Source organism: Pongo abelii, chromosome 3 (assembly GCF_028885655.2).
Source record: "Pongo abelii isolate AG06213 chromosome 3, NHGRI_mPonAbe1-v2.0_pri, whole genome shotgun sequence".
Taxonomy (NCBI): Eukaryota; Metazoa; Chordata; class Mammalia; order Primates; family Hominidae; genus Pongo; species Pongo abelii.
This window is the reverse complement of record NC_071988.2, coordinates 47,946,999-47,967,111: the sequence shown is the minus strand read 5'-3', so window position 1 is coordinate 47,967,111 and position 20,113 is coordinate 47,946,999. Positions and strand designations below refer to the sequence as shown.

The 20,113-nt window shown below is 43.7% G+C and overlaps 3 protein-coding genes across 20 annotated transcripts in view; 1 reads left to right on the top strand and 2 right to left on the bottom strand.

Annotated features, from left to right (window-relative positions):
* The window catches only part of FRYL (FRY like transcription coactivator), a 276,985-nt gene extending 271,433 nt beyond the window's left edge, over window positions 1-5,552 (top strand). For 15 of the 18 annotated variants that reach the window (XM_063723410.1, XM_054553891.2, XM_063723409.1 and 12 more), the window contains 4 exons: window positions 321-338; window positions 1,426-1,536; window positions 2,940-3,130; window positions 3,457-5,552. In XM_063723410.1, coding sequence (XP_063579480.1) covers window positions 321-338; window positions 1,426-1,536; window positions 2,940-3,130; window positions 3,457-3,715 — 579 coding nt within the window. In that variant the 3' untranslated portion in view covers window positions 3,716-5,552. The remainder of the gene's footprint in view (window positions 1-320; window positions 339-1,425; window positions 1,537-2,939; window positions 3,131-3,456) is intronic. The other 3 variants (XM_054553895.2, XM_063723404.1, XM_054553893.2) reach the window with 1 other exon arrangement.
* On the bottom strand, window positions 5,536-12,885 carry ZAR1 (zygote arrest 1). The gene is made up of 4 exons (XM_054553896.2): window positions 11,796-12,885; window positions 10,212-10,304; window positions 10,058-10,132; window positions 5,536-8,969 (listed from the first exon to the last, which is right to left on the bottom strand). The coding sequence occupies exons 1-4, from the start codon at window positions 12,756-12,758 to the stop codon at window positions 8,826-8,828; spliced, it is 1,275 nt and encodes a 424-aa protein (XP_054409871.2). The 5' UTR covers window positions 12,759-12,885; the 3' UTR covers window positions 5,536-8,825.
* Window positions 12,886-13,684: 799 nt separating this feature from the next.
* SLC10A4 (solute carrier family 10 member 4) lies at window positions 13,685-19,693 on the bottom strand. The gene is made up of 3 exons (XM_002814728.4): window positions 18,885-19,693; window positions 17,891-18,101; window positions 13,685-14,628 (listed from the first exon to the last, which is right to left on the bottom strand). Exons 1-3 carry the CDS (start codon window positions 19,472-19,474, stop codon window positions 14,116-14,118), a joined length of 1,314 nt encoding a protein of 437 aa, XP_002814774.1. The 5' UTR covers window positions 19,475-19,693; the 3' UTR covers window positions 13,685-14,115.
* Window positions 19,694-20,113: the final 420 nt, after the last annotated feature.

Sequence of the window (20,113 nt, the reverse complement as noted above, 5' to 3'; positions counted from 1 at the left end):
TTTCGGTTTTTTTTTTTTTTAAACCTGGATAGCCAAATTTACCAAGATCACAATAGTTCAGTTGTATTCATTGTAGCTTTTACACAGAAATAAGTCATAGCCTAAATGTAATTTATTATTTGGCAAAGTGTTTAAAAACACCCTGAATCGTTGCAGTAAATATTCTGGAAATAACTTCGTATAATTTTCTTTGGGGTATAAATATATGTTCTTCACTTTACCTGGAACATCTGTGACCCTAGTTAAAATGATTTCTTACACTAATTCTTGGTCTTTTTCTTCCTTTGTATTTTTTGTGACCTGATCACCTTCTTGCTTAGCAAATGGAAATACTAGCAGTAAGTGACCTGTCTTGATTTATAGACTACTCACCCTTGCCAGACAAACTGGTTTTCATCTGCCATTTGTCCATTTGTGACCCAGCAATGTTTTGTCATGGACTACTTTACAAGTAGTATGTGCTTCAGTTTTGCAAAGCCCTAATCCACGAAATGTTGGTTCTTTTAAAATAGTGAGATGTTAAAATACATAAAATCAGCAGTCACCTTTTTCTTAAACATATCTCCTTTTAAATTTCTTAATTTAAAAAATCAAAGTGCACAATTTTTTTTTTTTGAGATGGAGGCTTGCTCTGTTCCCCAGGCTGGAGGGCAGTGGCATGATCTCGGCTCACTGCAACCTCTGCCTCCCGGGTTCAAGCGATTCTCCTGCCTCAGCCTCCCCAGTAGCTGGGATTACATACACCCACCACCATGCCCAGCTAATTTTTTTTTGTATTTTTAGTAGAGACGGGGTTTCACCACATTGGCCAGGCTGGTTTCAAACTCCTGAGCTCAAGTGATCTGCCCACCTCGGCCTCGCAAAGTGCTAGGATTACAGGCGTGAGCCACCGTGCTCGGCCCACGTGTTAATTTCATAGTTTCATTTCAATGAGATTACCAAGTGGTTTTCTTTAGAAAAATGAACTCACTTTAAAAGACAGCTTTTCTTACTTTTTAGGTAAGAGGTTATCTGGTTTCACTTTGCTTTATCAAGCATTTGTTGATAAATGCAGTGATATCTACATCTCAATGAGGGCAAAAGTCTTTGCATTTGTAGATTATTTTAATTATGAATTTAAAGTTTTAAATTCTAATGAATCCTTTTTAAAGTATCCTATTAATTGCCTGCTGAAACAGTCTATTTGTAGAATGTGAAAATGTGCTTAACATTAAAACTGAATTATGTAACCAGCAGTGATATTTGTTTTTATTTTAATCTTAGTCTTTAAAGCATATTTCACCTGCCTTTCATCAGCTTCATACCATATTAACTTCCTTACTGCAGAAAAATAAACGACAAGACAATTTTAACTATAAATTTTCATTGGAAATATGCTGTCTAGAAAATAACACCTAAATTTAATGTAATGTTATTTATTTCTAGGAATTGGAGCTCTGCCGAAGATTATACAAATTGCATTTTCAATTGCTGCTTCTGTTCCAGGCCTACTGTAAACTTATCAACCAAGTAAATACAATAAAAAATGAAGCAGAGGTAAATATTCAGTTGTATTAGGCATCAGTAACTGATTCTAAAAAAATTTTTAAATATACATCTATTACTTGTTAAAATAGCTTAAGTCAAAAGTCACTTAGAGTGAGTCTTTTTTCTTTCAGTTAAGGAATAATTTGTTTTTTAATGATGTGCTATGTCAGGACCTATGAGTAAATAAGACAGCAGATATCCAGCAGTTGTAAAAGGTTCAAGACCTTAAAGGTTTCCATAGTAGAAACAGATCGTCTATAATCAAAAATCAAGTAAAAGCCAGGGATGGTGGCACATACCTATAGTCCTAGTTACTTGAGAGTCTGAGCTGGGATGATGACTTGAGCCCAGGAGTTAGAAGCTGCAGTGAACTGTGATGGCAGCACTGCACTCCAGCATAGGTGACAGAGCAAGACCCTGTCTCAGAAAATCAAAATAGTCAAATAAAGCACATCAGTTCAATAAAAACATAAAACTGTATCATCAACCCCCCTCCCCCAACATGTTGTTCATATTTCTATAGCTTTTTTTTTTGTTGAGGCAGAGTCTCCTTCTTTTGCCCAAGCTGCAGTGCAATGGCATTATCTCAACCCACTGCAGCTTCCACCTCCTGGGTTCAAGCAATTCTCCTGCCTCAGCCTCCCAAGCAGCTGGGACTACCAGTGTGCACCACCACACCCAGCTAACTTTCTTGTATTTTTAATAGAGACGGGGTTTCACCATGTTGGCCAGGCTGGTCTCGAACTCCTGACCTCAGGTGACCCACTGCCTTGGCCTCCCAAAGTGCTGGGATTACAGGCATAAGCCACCGTGCCCAGCCCACACTGTTATAGTTCTATTAGTGCACACAAGAATAAACATGTTAAAAAACACTTTGAATGTTGAAAATCAATACATAGCCTCAAAGATGCTAACTTTAGTCTTTTTCCCCCCTTGTCATCTGCTGGTAATAAAACTATCACTGGGGAAATGATTTAATTTCTTAGTCATTAAATCTGTAAAAAGAAATATATATATATATATATGTTTTTTTATATAAAAATACCCTGGGGTAAATAATCTTTTAAAATCTAAAGACTTTACTGTTATATAGTTTTCATGATCCCCCATAACAGTAAATGTACTTTTACTATCCAAAATGTAGTAATATTAAAACCAATATAGACATTTATTACAACTTGTTGCTTTATCAAGAACATTTAATTTCAAGACTACTATTTGGTGGAATTTATTTGCTCCTACAGAATGGAGTACTTGAAATATTAACTGCCCTTTCTTCCAAGACAAACATTTTTAAATAATCTTTAAAATAAGAGCAAAAATGCTGCTGCCATCAGGTATATTCTTGTAGCCAACTAAATGTTTTTGTTACCAAACATACGAATAGATCCTTAAAGATGTATCTGTTTTAGGTCATCAACATGTCAGAGGAACTTGCGCAGCTGGAAAGTATCCTCAAAGAAGCTGAGTCTGCTTCCGAAAACCAAGAAATTGACATTTCCAAAGCTGCACAAACTACTATAGAAACTGCCATTCATTCTTTAATTGAAACTTTGAAAAATAAGGAATTTATATCAGCTGTAGCACAAGTCAAAGCTTTCAGGTAAAACGTGACGGGATTTAAAGGTGATGCCTTTAAATTAGACAGGAAGTTTAGTAATACTAGGTTTTCATTTTCAATTTGCTGTTTCCATATCATGTCTTCGTGAAAGAAAAACATGAGTATTTTTAACAGTTGCCACTGAAATGATACCAATTTTAGATTTCTTTTCACTTTCAGGTGGTACTTTGAGTAATATTTGCTCAAATATTAAAACAGATCATGTTATTCACAAGGAAATGTTGTTGTTAATAGGTATTTAACTTAAATTGAGTTAGTCTTAACTATTGCCTAAGTCTCAGAACTGAAAAACTATTGTGTATTTTCAGATCTCTCTGGCCCAGTGATATCTTTGGCGGTTGTGAAGATGACCCTGTACAGACACTGTTACATATATATTTCCATCATCAGACACTGGGCCAGACAGGAAGCTTTGCAGTTATAGGCTCTAACCTGGACATGTCAGAAGCCAACTACAAACTGATGGAACTTAATCTGGAAATAAGAGAGTCTCTACGCATGGTGCAATCATACCAACTTCTAGCACAGACCAAACCAATGGGAAATATGGTGAGCACTGGATTCTGAGACACTTCAGGCCTTTAGGAAAGAAACTAAACTGAAGATGATGAAGAATATTAACCAAGCACCTTTTATGGACCCTTGCATTCACTGATAACTTTCTGGCAGCATCTACTTTTTAGTGTAACTAATGTCAAACTGTATCAAAAACAAAGATCTGAAAGAAAAAAACATCTGATATTTTAACAGCTGCCAATATCTCCCAAAATAACTGTATGAAGAAGGAATTTTTTAATTACTTAACCTACGTGAAAAGAAAAGGGCTAAAAGTGATGCCTACAAATACATTACTTTCTGGGGAAAGAAAAGAATTCCAAGAATGTTTGCAATAATGGCCTCCAATACTGAAACAACCAAAAGCAGGTGAAATGAGGCTGAAATCAAGGCTGTTTCATTTTAGCTGAAGACCTGCAAAGCTGCTTGGATTTCTAGCAGTCGAAAACCTAACCTGCAATTGATGCTTAATCATCCATCCACATGAACATGCAGTCAGCTATACACATCAAGACTCATTTGCAAAAACCATTGATTTTTTCAGTATGTGGGATAAGGGTTTGGGTTTTTTTGTTTTTTGGTCTGTATAAGGAATTATGTGTGTGTGAGTTGGGATGTATGGATATGTGATAGTCATATTTTCAAGGTATGGATGTTTGGTGATAACGTCTCAGAGCATGCCTAAAAGAGCACTGCAAGATTATTTTTGAAGAAATGTTATTTTATTAGATCTAACTCTTCATAGTATGTAAATGTTAGAACATTTTAATAATATTTTAAAACTGGGCTTTCCCAGTATTTCAAAAAGAAATAATATATCTGTTAACGTTATTGGAATGCTGCTCAGTTCTCTGATCAGTGCTTATGTTACGATTGTTGATAACTAACCAAAGTAGATGCCTGCAGAGACTTTAAAATGTAAAATAAAGATGTATGCTGCCTGTCAGCTATTCTCATTAGAAAAGTTAACTTATTTTACTCCATATAGAAACTGTAGAGACTAAAACCAGTTATTTTCTTGTACATTTGTGCCATGCACTGTTATACAAGAATAGGTGTACAAAGCTAAAGAAAAAATTGTGGTCATTGATGATGGAATACACGACTTGCAGGCTTTGAAGTCTGCAGAATTCAAGAAAAGAGCTGCAAATGCATTTTTGTATCTTTATTCAGGACTCACATGCTTTACCCTAAAGAAACCTGGGGCTAGGGGAAATGAAAGGAAGCCTGAAGACTGACTACCAAAACATGCAATATACTTATTCACTGTCTAAGTCTGTAGTATAACATGAACTGGAGTCTCTATCCTTTTTTAAATCGCATTTTGTAAGAAAAGAAAAAAAAAAAAAATGTAGTCCCACAACTCCTGATTTGAAAGAAACACCTTGTATTTTTTATATACATCTCTTATCCACTGTGACTTTTCTTTTAAACTGGGCTCTGTGATTCCAGAGTTTAGAATGTAGAAATGAAATGCTTAGCTTTACCTTTTCTTGGGGGTGTGGACCCTGCCAGAAATGTAATTACATATGCTCAAGTGCATTAATTGAAGGCACTGTGCACACCATTGGACTGCTGACCACAGTTACGTTTCCAGTAAAATTCCGTAACTGGTCACGGCTCATTCATAATCACTGTATTTTTTGACCCTGATAAAGACAATTATTTTGATGGTGTTCTGGTACTGTAAGTGGTATCCTTTAAATTATTTAAAATTTTTGGGTGTGGGGCAGGCAGAGAGGGATGGTGTCCAGAGATACATCACACTTTACGTCCTATCTTACTATCCTCTGTTTTTCTCACCCTCCTTACATCCTTTTTGTCAAAAATAAAAAGCATTGTAGCTGTCGGTTTGTGTTGTATTTTAACAAAGAATGAATGACTACAGTGTGCATCATTTAGAAACCTTTCAAATGTTACCTTCTTGAATTGCCTTAAAAAGGAACAAAATTAGTTGACTACCCAACCAAACCTTTCAGTTGATATTTGCTTTTTGTGTTTATTTATATGTAACTAAGTCTATTAATATAATAAAAATGAATATACCTGCAGCAAGCAAGATGCAAACAAATTCATTAGGATGGCCTTCTGCAACAGCATTTTCCTCCAACCTACACTTCTCTGCTCCTCAGCCTCTGAATCCCAAGTTAGCATTTATTAACAAATATATCCAATGCTTAATTTATTACCTGATTTAGTTCCATTTGGAGTCCAGTTTTTGCTACATACAACCTTTTTCTTTTGCCCACTACACTTATCATTTTTAAATAGTATGCTTATAAGACAACAGCAAAAGCAGCAATCTGGCAGTTTCTTCATGCTGCTTCTAAAACAAAACCACAGGATTTCTTATATTAAAATATATTTTCTACTTTTAGTGATGTAAAATAGAGGGTGTGGCAAAACGCATAACCTCCCTTAAATTTAAGAAATCGTTACCTGCTTTCTTGGAAAAGACTCAAGGGCAGAGTAAGGTTCCTCATCCAGGCCTATGAGTGAATACTGCTCACATAAAACAACAGGATAACCTAAACAAAAGGAGAGAGACAGCATTAAAATCCATTTGTTGGTATTTTATAGCATTTTTTCCCTAATTTTTCAAAGTAATCCATGGTTCCTTTAGAAAATAAAGGAAATATGAAGAAAACTACAGTTACTTCTCTTGATACCCAGAGACATCTTAGAGTATTTCCTTCTAACCTCTCTCAACTTAAAATCTATTCACATCTTACAAGTTTTTGGATTGTACACATAAAGAGTTCGGCAGTGCCTTTTCATTGCTTGAATGTAATCATAATCTGAATGGCATGTTTTTGTGCCACTTTGTTGAATATCTGCATGCCCACCCATCCTAAGTAAAACAGTCTGATCCTCACTTTCCTCAACTGAAAAACAGGGTTAGTTGCTATGTTAGGAAAATTAATGGCAAGCAATATTAAAGAAAAATGTAACCATATTAATAGCCAGTGAAAATTTCTTAGGACTCAATGTAGGTACATTTATGTAATTCACTCATTGAGCAAATACTATTGATCACATTATGTATCACTTGCATGCCACAGTACAAATGGGTTTCCTACCCCTGTACCTACCCCCAACCAAATCAACAGGAACATGTTCGAACCAGTGAAAAACATCGCCTTTACCCACACCAGTTCTTGTCATTTCTCTTTAGCCTTGCCACCACTTTATCTGGTCCCTGCGAGTCTCCTTATCTACAGGTATGTACTGTACAGCTGGAGTGATTTTTTAAAAGTGAATCTATATGCCACCATGCCCCACAATCCCCACTATACCTTTAAAACCTTTTAGTGCAGCCTGGCAAAGTGCCTGTAGTCCCAGCCACTTGAGAGGCTGAGCCAGGAGGATCACTTGAGCCCAGGAGCTTGAGGCTGTGGTGTTCCCTGATAATGCCTGTGAGTAGCTCCTGCACTCCAGTACAGACCATCCTCCTAATGAAGGCCTAAAACACCCTTCCAGTCTGGCGCTGCTAGATTCACCTGGCATGTCCTCCAGAGTATCCTCACACTGTGGCCTCCCCTGGTTGTTTTCTGCCACAGGGCTTTTGCAGATTGTTGCCCTAATCTGGAAATTTTCCCCTCTCCATTTTTGCCTCATTCGACTCATTTGAACTGGAGCTTAGCTGAGGTATCATTCTTTTAGGCAGAGCTTCCCTAATCTCCCTAAGTCAGGTCCCTTACTGCAGAGGCATGTAAGCAGATCACAGGTCAGAACCTCAGTTTTACATTTGTATAAAAACTAGTGGCCATCTGCCCACTCTACTGGAAGCTCCATGAGATGCCACCTCTTCTCTACCGAGCACAGGTTCTCATGCTTCAATTCCATTAGCAACAGCTGGGGCGCCTATTAAATGTAGGTAGGACAGGTGCCCAGTAATCTGCATTTTACAAGCACCATCTCTGTCCACATTGATGCAGGTGGGCCTTTCCCCTTGAGATATGGATTCTATGGAGACCTCAAACCCACTTTGGTCCCTTTTAACAAGTGTCCAAGATGTTAAGACCTAGTCCTATGGCCTAAGGTAGTAAGGGGTTCACTTAAGTGGGATGTTAGAGAATTGGAGACATAATTAGCACATGGCTCCAATTATGTGGTTTGTGTAATTAAGCCAATACAACTTTAATTTCATCAGATGCACCTGGGGCTCTAAACTCAGTCCCATCCTCAACTAGGAACATTCTGGCAGTGGGGCCTCAGTGTTGTCATGAGAAGATACTAGATGCAGTTAGTCTGGCATCCCGACTAGTACTAAGTCAGTGAAGGCAAAGGCTAAGGCCTACACCTCTAACTTGACATATTTAAGTACATTTAGGAGGCCTACTTTAAAACAAAAAGCTTTGAAGAAACACAAAGTCTACTTGATAGGTTATTCAGTGTCTTAAAAGCAGCTAGCTGCCCACAGCCACCCTCTTCCAAGCCCCACTTTTGCCACATTTGTGAAACTGACTAGTGAGTCAGGTTAGTTTTCCCAGCCTCCCTCCACCTAGTAGCTTACCTCCTAAGGTCACCTGGACACTAAAGCCTTTACTTACCCCATTCACCACCACTCAGCATTCTTACTCAACATTAACCTCCAACGGTCTCATGCAACCAAGAAATGGCTCTGCCTCCACCTCTCCCAAAAGAATGCCTTAATGTTACAGCTAGGCAGCTTTTTTTTTTTGAGATGGAGTCTCACACTCTGTCGCCCAGGCTGGAGTGCAGTGGCGTGACCACTAGGCGGCTTTTTATTCAGTTAACTTCCTTCTAAGCTTCAGTCTTCCAGACCTGCCTAAATAGTACGAGCACCCCCCCTAAATTGTTTTCCAAGTGGCTGCAGCCTAACTCTGAGCCTGGCCCACTCTATGCCATCAGCAAGCATTCATAAAGGTGAAGTGACAGGTCCAGACTGTTAGCACAAGACAAGCGCTCTTGAAACTTTATTTTCAAAGACAGATTTTATGCAATGTATAAATCGTGTTGCAATACCTTTATTTGAAGGCTTTTTCAGAATACACTGCCTTTCATGAAGTATTTTGAGAAGGGAGAGGTGGAGAGGAGAGGCACGAAAAAGCTCACTCGTCTACTCCATCAGCGCATGCACAGCAACACTGACTTTCACCTAAATGATGTATTTGAAACTGAAAGTGCTGTCACAGGACAGGCGTTTGCCTTTGCATCTACCGCACAAATCTTGACGGTGGGGCCGTTTAGGGTCCACGTGGCGAAGTTTTACTGGGCAGGAACATCTCGTTTGTTTACAACTCTGGGGGAAAAAAATACAGAAGGGCATACAGAAGATAAACCCTTAGTGATTTCCTAGGACTTCAACATTTTTCTAGTCCATTCAAGTACTTATTGAATGTGCTCTAAGCAAGGTCCCATAGTAATCTTGTTTTCCCTCTACATCCCTACCTACCTAGCAATGACAGGGCTAGGAATAGTGGGTGTTTAACCATGCTATAGTACTGCTATATTGCATCAGATCCAATTATGAATTGTGAAATTTCTTTTGCAACAACTTTTTAAGAGGAAGGGTAGAGAACAAGTCAGGGATGAATTTGACAATGAACACCAACAGCAGAGTGGTTAAGGCATCCTCTTTTAGAAACATGCCCAGCCCTGATCTAAGTGATTCTAAGTGGCTTTCCATACTTAGTTTCTCTCCACCACCCCAGGGTGTTAATGCTTCTAAATATCCAACATGGGTCAAGTGTATTGATTAGGCTGTCTCAACTGGCAATTCAGACTCCATTAGCTGTGTGATAAGAGGCGAATGTAGTCACTTCTTTCCTTTTAAAGATTAGCTAAGCCCCTTAGCACAGTTAATAGCAAGCAAGTGCTTAAGCAATGCTTAGTTAACATATTGCTTGCTTACCATTATAGCCAACTCCCCATAAAGCTAGACAACTTAGATTTATCTTAAGCTATCCCTTTGTGAGCTTTCAGGCAAGACAAACTAACCCCCTGTGCTTAAGTACTTTAAGGTTGTGCTTCATAAGAAGCATTTCAGTAAAACAGTCAACCTTGACTACCTCGTGTTAGCTGACAAGCATGTTTTTGTTGATTTTCTTATACATTAGACTAAGTAGCAAGTAAGACAAGTATTCTTCCATATTGCAAGTGAGGTTAACAGTTTTAGAAGAGGTTAACAGCAGCAAGATTTGCAAGGCCAGAAAGAAGCTAACACCAAGGCCCCGTTTCCCAGCTGAGTATTGTTTCTACCACTCCTAACAAAAGCCAGTTGAAACCTAAGGTCTGGGGGCCTGGCCTCTTTTTGGAAGTATACTCAAACTATACTAAAAACCCTCGATGACTGCCCAGGTCAGACAAAATGCAAAACATCTGATTTACTTGACAGGTGATATCCTCCACTCGGTAAGGGTTATAAGACTTCTGACAAGTTCTGCAAAACTGTTTGAAGTAAACCTGTGATGACAAAGAGGATAAACTTAAAATCGCCTTGACACTTTCAGCAAGAAGATGCCAGTTACCTGGTATTTCTTACCTTGTTAGTTCCCTGTACACACCACACATAAGCACTCTCCCAGCGGATGTTGCAGTCCTTGCAATGGTAATAGCCATATTTCTGCTCTAAGAACTGAACAGGATATGTCAATTTAACCAACATAACACCTGAATTATCCTTCATTTCAGACGTTGGGAAGGATCTACTTGATATTTGAAATTGGCAACTTCAGACCATGAAAGAAAGCAGGGTCAGGTTTGGGTACGCCTCTTCAATACAGTAATTAAATGAGCTTAATAGCCTAGTCAAACAATTAAGCAAGCATGGGCCTTAGAGTTCATATACCAGATTAACTCAGTTCATAAGGCTGGCTGATAAACGAATAAGTAGGGAAATAATAAACAGTTCTCTAAAGTTTGGGATTCTGTAGGGAGGCCTTTTAAGAAAAAGCCTGATCTTAGACTATGCACACATGTATTAAGCTGAAGAAAAATAAGACTCCACATCTAAGGAACTTTAAAGTTTCACCCAAGATCACATTCTATATGCTGCTAAGTTAATTCCCAAACAGTAGTGCCAGGAACCTAAATTGTACGTAAGCCATAATTCATATTCAATATGAACAAAAGTAGTGTTACCTAAACTTCCCTTCTTCCCTCCCAGTGAGCAACCAGTTATACACACGTTTTTAGAGTTAGACTTTCAGAATTGGAAGGAACTCTGGGGAGCACTTAATTCAGTCTGCTCACCTGGGAGACTGCGCTAAGTCCAGGAAGGTTATGATTGGCCTAAGATCACACACAGCTCTTGCATGGCCACGCTGGAAAGCCCTGGCCTCTCGATTCACTCCTCGCATAATCAGCCTACCGCCACCAACCCCGCCCCTCAAGAGGAATACCAGCCTGTGATGGCTGTGGAAGAGACCGCGAAGGACTCCCTCGGCTTCTTACCACCTCTTGTGCCTTTCCACTTCTGCTAGGTCACAGCTGCCCTCTGCGTGCCCCAGCCCTTTAAAGTTTCAGCCTGCTGCTCTCGGACAGCAACACTGAGCAGTCCAAATGCTTTCGCAGTATTGGATTTCTGAGTTGGGGGTGCTTTTTAAAAGCAAAGCAAATTCCTAGGAAGGGGCATTTTAGGAGCTCCAGCTTTCCAATAGCCTGGAAACTCATAAAGGAGAAATCAGAATTGCTGACCAGAATCCCAGCAGTTGAAGGGTTTTTGCCACATCCAGTGCGGAAATGGGAGAGAGTGATCCTTGGGAATCGACTCTCCAGCCGGCAAGTGCTCCGAAGTTCAGTTGTGCCTGATAGGTCATCCAACCATGCGGTCAGGGCTAGCCTATGCACCCACTGCGCGAGGTTTACAGTGCAAATATGTGGGTTATAAGAACGTCCCAAGGGCGTTCAGAGCAGCCGCCGCGAGTAAGTCCGGCTGTCGGGGACGTGAGACTGTGCTGTCAGGGAAGACACCTATCGCGGTCATTGGCTGTCTCGGAAGCACGGAAGTGGCCCACGCTTAGGGAAGCGCCGCACCTCCGAGTGCCCGAAGCAGTCACAGGGCCAGGCCCCAGGAAGACACCCGCACCCCCGGGCTCCCCTGTGCCCTGACCGCCCTAGGCTTTACCTGGAAGCGCAGCCGCTCCTTGCCCAGCTCCGGGCTCTGTGGCGACGGCCCCTCTCCCGCGGCGGCCGCCTCCCGTCCGTCGCCGCCGTCTCGGGCCCTCCCCGCCGGCGGAGGTTGCCCCGGGCTCCTTAGCGCCGACCGCGGAGCCGCCTCGCCCTCCTGGGCCTCTCGCGGCGGCAGCTCGGGACTGTCGGCCGGCTGCTCCCAGCTCGCTCGGACTGCGGCCTGGGCCTCGCCATCGTCGTCGGACTGCGGCCGCCGGGGCGCCTTCCTCGTCCACACCTCCCCCTCCTCTGGGCCTTGAAGCCGCGCGGGCGGCGGCCCCCGCTCTCCGTCCGACGCCCCGGACCTCTGCTGGCCCGCCGTGGCTCCGGGCCCCTCCAGGAAGGCGGTGAGACGGCGCAAGGCCACGGGCGAGTACACGGCGACGGTGCGCGGGAAGCGCATGGGCCGCGGGACGCCGTTCTGGGGGCTGCCCTGCTCCAGGCCTCGACGGGCTGGCTGCTGGGAGAAAGAGCCGCCGCCCGTGGTGCCCTCGGCCCCGGGACCGGCCGGGGACTCGGGGTCGCGGGCCCGGCGCTGCAGCGTGCGCCTCCCCAGCGAGCACTGTACCGCGGCGTCGATGCGCGGGCTCACCTGCACCGCCACGTCGCAGCTGCCGGCCCTGCGGGCGTGCGGCCCGAGACCCGGCCCCACCTGCGCCAGGAGAGCCATGAGCTGCGCCCGCTGGTAGCTGTCGAAGTACTCGGCGGCCGTCAGCCGCCCGCAGCCCGGGAAGGACGACGAGGCCGCGCCCGCCGAGGAGGGGGAGGAGGCGGGAAGGCAGCCCCCGCTGCGGTGCTGCCAGCTGCCGCCCGCCGCGCCCTTGCCCTTGGTGGCCGCGGGGTATGGGTACCGGTACGAGCAGGGGGGGCACGCCGGGAACACGTAACTGTCCAGCACCTCGTCCCCCAGGGCCGCCATGGGCGCACTGCTCCCGCGCGCCGCCGCACCCTAAATAGGCGACTCGCCCGGGCGGCCGAGCGGAGGCGGGGGCGGCCCTAGGCGGGGGCTGGCACGCTGCACCGCCCTCCACGCCCTTCAGCCACCGGCCCGCGTCCCCGCCGAGGGGGCCCCTCTTCGTCTTTCTCCCTACGGAAACTCTCCACGCCCGGATGTTGGCACAATGATCCTTAGATGATCTGGAAAGAGGGCTTTCTTTGTGATGAAAGGGCTGATCCGTAAGGGAACCAAGGCGCCCGAGGTGAGGATTTCAATGAGAGAAACTCATCACCGGCATCAGCTGAGCCGGCCTCTCCCGGTGCCCTGATTGTTCCAGGTGCCTGCTCATCCCCCCCCTCAACCCCCGCTCCCCCACCGGGAAGCCGAGGCCAGGCCGGGTGCCTCTGGCTAAGTGAGCGAAAGTGCCAAGGTTTGGGAACTGTTCTGGGTCTATTACCCGTTAACTCAGATGATAGTTTAATCTCAGAGCTGCTCTGAGAGGCTACCCACTGAGCCCCCTCGGCGAGTGCATGGAGAACCACCCAGGGATCTTCATCTAGGCGAATTGTTTTCTCCCCTGGAGCGTGTCCCTTCCCCCAGTCCCAGTGGTGACCGGAAGGTACCGTTTTGTTCTGCTCCAGAGCGGTTCTGAAAAATTTCCCAACCAAATCATTCCTACAAAAGATAAATTGATTTGGGGTGTGTTTACATAAATTCAGAAGACCAGTCGAAAAGAACATGGCTTGTCCACTAGAAAAATGTTGATTATTCATTAATAAGTAGATACCAGATCAAGTAATCAAATACATTAATGTAACTTTTCTCTGATACTGGTTTGACAAATACTATATTTCCTTGTTTAACTGACCTGTTTTGGAATTCTTCTGAATACAGGTCAAAATTCAACATTGTCAGGAATTTTAAGTAGAGCAAGCACACTTTTTTTTTTTTTTTTACAACGATTACATTAAACTCAATTATGCTTTACAAAGACAGCTTGTTTTTCCTCATAGTGCGCCAAAATTCTACATTTCCAAGACCCTGTTTTCTAATAGTTTCTGTATTTGCAACAGTCATAGAAATTGGTGATGGTAAAAACTAAAAACCACATTTAATTCAGGCTTCACGTTAGCCATTCCAGGTGCAAATTATATTACAGCATTGATTTGTAATTTGTGGCAACGTTTGGTTAATACACCAGCGAACCTTAAAAAGATCAGAATTGTTACATGTATGATGTGAACCAGTGTTATCTTTTATGTTAACCATGTGCACTACCACAGGCCATAAATATGAAGCAATATTTCAGCAAGATAGAAGCTCCTGTGTATCTCCACATTTAGAGAGAAGTCTGAGCGGTTTCCATCATTATTATATTTTCTGCTTTCACTGTGCCATAGGAAGTGTCTGCCATTTCCTCTTCTTTTAGTTTTTTATAAGAAATATCTGTATCTTCATCTTCATCTAGAGGATCTCGCTTGTGCAACATTTCACTTCCATACATTTTATAGATTAAAACAAAAATCCCCGCTTCTGCAGACTGGAAAAGCGCATACAGCAAAGGAAACATGTACATGCTTCCTATGAATTGCGGCGGAAAGGCCAGTTTTAGAATGGCTGTACAGAGCTGCACATTCTGACTACCTGTTTCCAGACATACAGTCCTCTTGCAGTTGGGTGGAAGATGGAAGAGAGTAGCTAAACCGTAACCTGAAGCATAGCCTGCCAAAGGCATAAAAATTGCTATCACATAAACAGCTGCAGGGATACTTGCCAGCAGTTCAGGTCCTAACATAGTGCCGGTCATTATGAAGAGGACCACCAGAGTCACTAGCAGAGACCACAGGGAAACCTAGTAATGGAAAATTACAATGAGATGGTTGAAGATGAACTCAGGCGAGAGAATCCTAAGCTCACGGAAGAAAACACCCATCTAGTATGCTCTCCAACACAAAATGGAGACCTTTGACAGAGTATTTTTGAAGATGAGCAGGCCACCTCTTCAGGAAGCATCCAGAGCCACATAGGGCAGCTCTGATTGTTTGGAGGCCTGTCCTTATGTCGAGGGACAATTTGCCTTCCATAACCTCTAGCCATTGAGTTGGATATAGGCTCTCAGGAGCAACAAAGACCAGCTCTTCAAAAACAAAAAACAAACAAACAAAAAAACCCAGCTTTTCTGGCCAGGCACGGTGGCTCACACCCGTAATCCCAGCACTTTGGGAGGCTGAGGTGGGTGGATCATGAGGTCAGGAGTTCAAGACCAGGCTGGCCAACATGGGGAACCACTGTCTCTACTAAAAATACAAAAATTAGCCAGGTGTGATGGCGAATGCCTGTAATCCCAGCTACTCGGGAGGCTGAGGCAGAGAATTGCTTGAACCTGGGAGGTGGAGGTTGCAGTGAGCAGAGATCGCGCCACTGCACTCCAGCCTGGGTGACAGAGTGACACACCATCTCACAAAAAAAAAAAAAAAAAAAAAAGCTCTTCAAAAGCTTTTTTTCTGAAAAACAGCTCTTCAAAAGCTTTAAAACTGGTTATCAGGGGAAGGCTACTCTTCTTCAGGCAGATCATCCCCAGACTTAAAGCCGCCATCACATAACTTTGTTTTGGTATCCTGACTGTTCTGAGCATGTGTTTCATATGTGAATGTGCCTCTTAAAAACAGGGCATTTAGAACTGAAGCTAATACCCCAGGTATGGTCTGATCATTAGAGCAGACAAGTGGATGTTTACTTTCCCTGAACTGAACCCCATGTTTTCCATAAGAAATTAGTTCTCATTTTACATGAGTTAAAACTTGTGAAACTTGATTAAAATGTCTGAAGCTCAGTGTGTGATCTTTTTAACCCTCAAAATATATTGCAGAGGATTGCTTGCATTATTGAAATAATTACCTACTCTTAGATTATCTAAGAGAAAAAAGTGTAAATAAAGATGTGAAGAATTCTTTGCAATTTGGCAACTTTCCCCTTTTTTATTTGTTCATGAGAAACCTCCCATCTGTAAGTCTCTAATGATGCTTAGGTATTATTACATTAGATGGATTTCAGATACAGTACAACTGACTTCTGTATAAAATGTGTCATCTTGATGTTCTGACTGGTACATTTCACTCATTCAAATAAAACAGTCTGTATGAATTGGAAGGCGGAAATCTAAAAATTCCTCCCCTAGTTCTCCTTCATATTGGTAGTTAACTTTTTTTTTTAATGAGGAGTGGACAGGGAAAGGAAACTAGATCCAGAGAGAACAGCTTAAATGTTGCTTCTGGTTCCCTGGATAGCTGGGATATCCCTTTTGCAGTCTTTGGGACCGGCATAACTCTCCACTCTTAAAAAAATATTTAAAATTTATCTGAGCTGGTCACAAATTCTACCCTAGAGGATGCTGCAATAATTATTATATAAGGTATAGATACTACAGATGCATAATTGGCAGAAACCAAGCTATTACATGTAAAAGCATACCATTTCAAAGTATGTCACATTGAAAGCACTGACAAACAGTCTGATTTCTTCATTTGAAATATTGGCTCCAAAGTCCCTTAGAACTATTTTAAATCATTTGGGCAAGCATTGACATTGAATGCTCATTTTGAAGTGTTTGCAAAGGTGTAACAATTATATAAACCATTTCTTAATAGTGTGTTAATTAAAGAATAGGCCTAGGTTAACCTTAAATTCAAAGGTAGCTAATCTTATGTCTATTATATTTAAATATTAAATAGATTAATTTATTAATATATTTATATTAAATATATTTCTTCTGTTTTGGGTGTGTAAATAGGTCATTTGATTGACTTTCTCTTAGACTTCCTAAGGTGTTCTAGTAAATGCCATCACATTAATAGCATTAGCTTAATGATTAAGATTAACAAGTTCTTAATGCATCTCAAGAGTATCTATGAGTATATATTACAGGTATTAATATATGCGTATTTACATGTACACATACATTTTTACATTCACATATACATGTTTATTATGGAGCAGGATTTCTTTTACTCAAGGCTGGATATATGCACAGAAAAGAACTCTCTACTTTTCATATTAATAAAAGCTGACTCTGTATAATCAGATTACTTTAGAAAATAAGTAAAACAAAAGATTATGTCTTCTTGAATCTACATAATTGAAACATTAGGGTGGCTCTTTTTCTCTTCATTTGTCTAAAGGAATTTGCCTGTGCATTTTGCAGTAATAGTTACATATTTTATTTGATTAATTACCTGAAGTCAGCATCCTGGTCATGGTTTATTCTTTTTCGCTACTATTTTTGAATTTTCAAAGACAGCTTAATTTTACAAAGATTTTTTTTTCCTCCAGTCAACTACTAGAATCTACTAAACTACTAAAATCTCTACTGCTACAGAAAGCATTCATATTTTAAAAAATCAAAGCCTTAGGAGAAATATTGCACAAATTATAGAAATCCCCTATCTTTTCACTAGCTTTAGAAGCCATATAAAATATTGCAATGGAGAAAGAAAAATAAACACATTTAGTAAGGTCAATATAACCTCCATTATTTATCCAGGACCCAATTTTATTTTGTGCTTTAAAGCCAATATTTTGTGTGTTCTATTACTACAATGTAACTTTTCCATTACTTTTTGTCCTATTAGTATCAACTTACTTTTAAAAATTTAATAAAATGTTAAAGGAACCTACTACAGAGTTTCTCAGAATTAGAGTTCCATTTTTGAAAAGATAGCCATGCATTTCTAAAATACTGCACCAATTCTATTAAAGTAATTTTATTTAATCTGCTTTGATGTTTAATTATATACAATTAGTGGAAAATATGTTGCCATTTAATTACACTGTCATCTTCCCCACCCTGCTATGATCTGTTTCCTTCCGATGAGTACTGATAGTTCTCTTATGCTGGTTTTGATTAAGCTGTGTCTTAATTAAAGCTATCATTCTAGGAATCCCAAAAGTGGAAGTTATCTTCGTAGCATAAACTTTTTAAAAAAAAATTTATCCATGCAATTACTTCCAAGTCCTTTTCTTCCTTTCCGCCTTCTCCAAACTTCCTAACATTTCTGCTGTGGGTCAGAGATCAAGGGCTCTCCAAGCTAGTATGGAAAGGGAAGAGGGGGCCTTACCTTCACAATGTAGTCAGCCACCCGGCTGTATTTGTAGCGAATGAAGACGCCCAACCCGATAGGGATGAGAGTGCTGCAGAGAGTCAGGGTCACGGTCCCTAGGGGTAGTAACTGCACGATAGGGGTGTTGATCCAAGCCCAGCTGTAGATCCACAGGCACAGGGGCATCAAGACGAGGGCCAGAAGCGTGGAGGAGATGGTCATGATGATGCTGCAAAAAAGGGAATGTGCAGAAATCAGAACGGGCTTTGAGTCAAACAGCCAGCCAACCTTTTTCTTGTATGTTGAGTAGAGGTGGAACGGGGAGACTGCAAGTCCCGGGGTTGAAGTCTGGGCAGAACCTACATCATCCGAGGAGAGTGCCAAGAGAGCAGCACGTCTAACACCAATGGAATTATGAACCCAAGGCAGGGAGGAAAAACAAGCCCCCTGTCTCGGTACTGCTGCCCTCGACATTATAAAGTCTATTGAGCCTGGATGATTCTGAGGGGAAGGAGCGTTCTTCCTTGCAAGCCCCCTGCAAGGTAAGCCATGGTAAAGCTGCTGACTGCTACTTGTTGGTCGAATTCAACAATCCTGCCCTCTATGTGAGATTACTTTCTCTGATGGGTCAGTAGCCCTATTTTACTTTTACGTTGCCGGCGAGTTCTAGTTCAGACTTCCCCTTCTCTTTGTCTTCCACTGGACAACGACCTGCGCTGCCAGCCCGACGCTCGGGGAGGACGGCGAGGGACCCTGCTGAAGGGCCGCGCTGCGCATGGAATCCCAGCCTTGGAGCAGCCCCCTCGCCGTCTAGCTCGCTTCCCCAGCAGCACAACCGGCAGGTCGGCCTTGACTTCTAAAGCCCGGGCGTCATCATCTTCCTCTCCTTTTCTCCTCCTTCCTCCACGCCTAATTCCAACCCCTCCACTGCCCCTGTCCTTCGTCGTGAGCCCACGGCCGTAAACGCGCGTCTGGAATGAGACAGATGCCCAAGGAATAGACAGATCCGTACCTGAGGTTCATGTCGCCGTCAACCAGCAGGGACATAAGATTGGAGAGATTGCCGCCGGGACAGCAGCCACACAGGAGCACCGCCACGGCGGCCACCTCGTCCAGCTTGAAGGCGAGGGCCAGCAGGAAGGCCAGCAGCGGCAGGAGGCCGAACTGGCAGAGCGCGGCCAGCAGCGCGCCCACGGGCCGGCGGACGTGCGCCCCGAAGTGGTTCACGTCCACCGTGCAGCCCAGGCCCAGCATGGTGATGCACAGGGCGGCGCCCACGAACACGTTCAGCCCGTGGTTCAGCGGCGTGTCCCAGAACGGGGGCGCGTGGGGCGCCCAGGGCCGAGGGAACGGGGAAGGGCCGTGGCTTGCCGCGCCGCCCGCGAGGCCGCTGGTCGTGGGCTCCGGGGTCGGAGTGGGGCCGGGGCTGAAGCCGAAGCTCGGACCCGGCCCAAGGCTGAGCCCAGGGCCGGGGCCGGCGCTGGAGGCAGGGGCGAGGGCGAGGTCCGTGCCGGGGCCCGGGCTGCTGGCATTGGGCGCCAGGGTGTAGTTGTCCCGCAGCAGAGGGGCGAAGAGCAGGGTCTCGTTGTCGTTGCCGTCCATGGCGCGGCCGGAGCTGCGGATTCCGGTCCCCTCCCGCCGCGTGCCTCTCTCCGTCCCGCGGTCGCCGCAGCCGCCTCCCGTCGTTCTGCCCGTCGGTCTCCGAGCCCCGGCTGCGCGCCGCTGACGTGCTCGGCGGCGTCGGGGGCGGCTGGCAGGTCTCAGCTCCCAGGTCTGCCGCCGCCCGCAGCCTGGCACTCCGCGCAGCGCGGCCCCCCGGGTGAACCCAATCACTGCGCCCGGTCCGCGCCCCGGCCCCGCGCCCCGCAGGCCCCGCCCCGCCGCCCGGTCCCCTCCTGTGAATCGCCAGTAAGTGGTTCTGTTAGAGTGTAGCCAGGGGCGGAACAAAGACCTGACAAAGGACCAGAGCAGGAAAAAACCGTTCCTGGCTGCCGATCAACTTCTCTGATGGGCTCTGCCTCTTTATAATGAAATCTGGAGACCCAGACACACAAAGTGGAGGGGGTAGGTGGATAACCTCATCGATGCACGCTCATAGGCCATAGAAACTGTTCCTATAGCCTGCAGCCCTAAGAGGGGTGCTTGACTTAACATGAGCGATTCTCTAGTAAGCATGACACGATATCTGGCTTGAATTTGCAAACAATTTTTTGCATGATTTTCATGTTCAGTCTTAAAGTA

Excerpts from the sequence above, each read along its gene's own strand:
- ZAR1 (XM_054553896.2), bottom strand. The coding sequence starts at position 12,758 with ATGGCGGCCCTGGGGGACGAGGTGCTGGACAGTTACGTGTTCCCGGCG. Across the intron at positions 10,133-10,211 it reads GTGTACAGGGAACTAACAAG|GTTTACTTCAAACAGTTTTG; the intron begins GTAAGAAATACC and ends TTGTCATCACAG. Across the intron at positions 8,970-10,057 it reads TGGAGGATATCACCTGTCAA|AGTTGTAAACAAACGAGATG; the intron begins GTAAATCAGATG and ends TTTTTCCCCCAG.
- SLC10A4 (XM_002814728.4), bottom strand. The coding sequence starts at position 19,474 with ATGGACGGCAACGACAACGAGACCCTGCTCTTCGCCCCTCTGCTGCGG. Across the intron at positions 18,102-18,884 it reads GACGGCGACATGAACCTCAG|CATCATCATGACCATCTCCT; the intron begins GTACGGATCTGT and ends CCTTTTTTGCAG. Across the intron at positions 14,629-17,890 it reads TGGCTGACTACATTGTGAAG|GTTTCCCTGTGGTCTCTGCT; the intron begins GTAAGGCCCCCT and ends TTCCATTACTAG.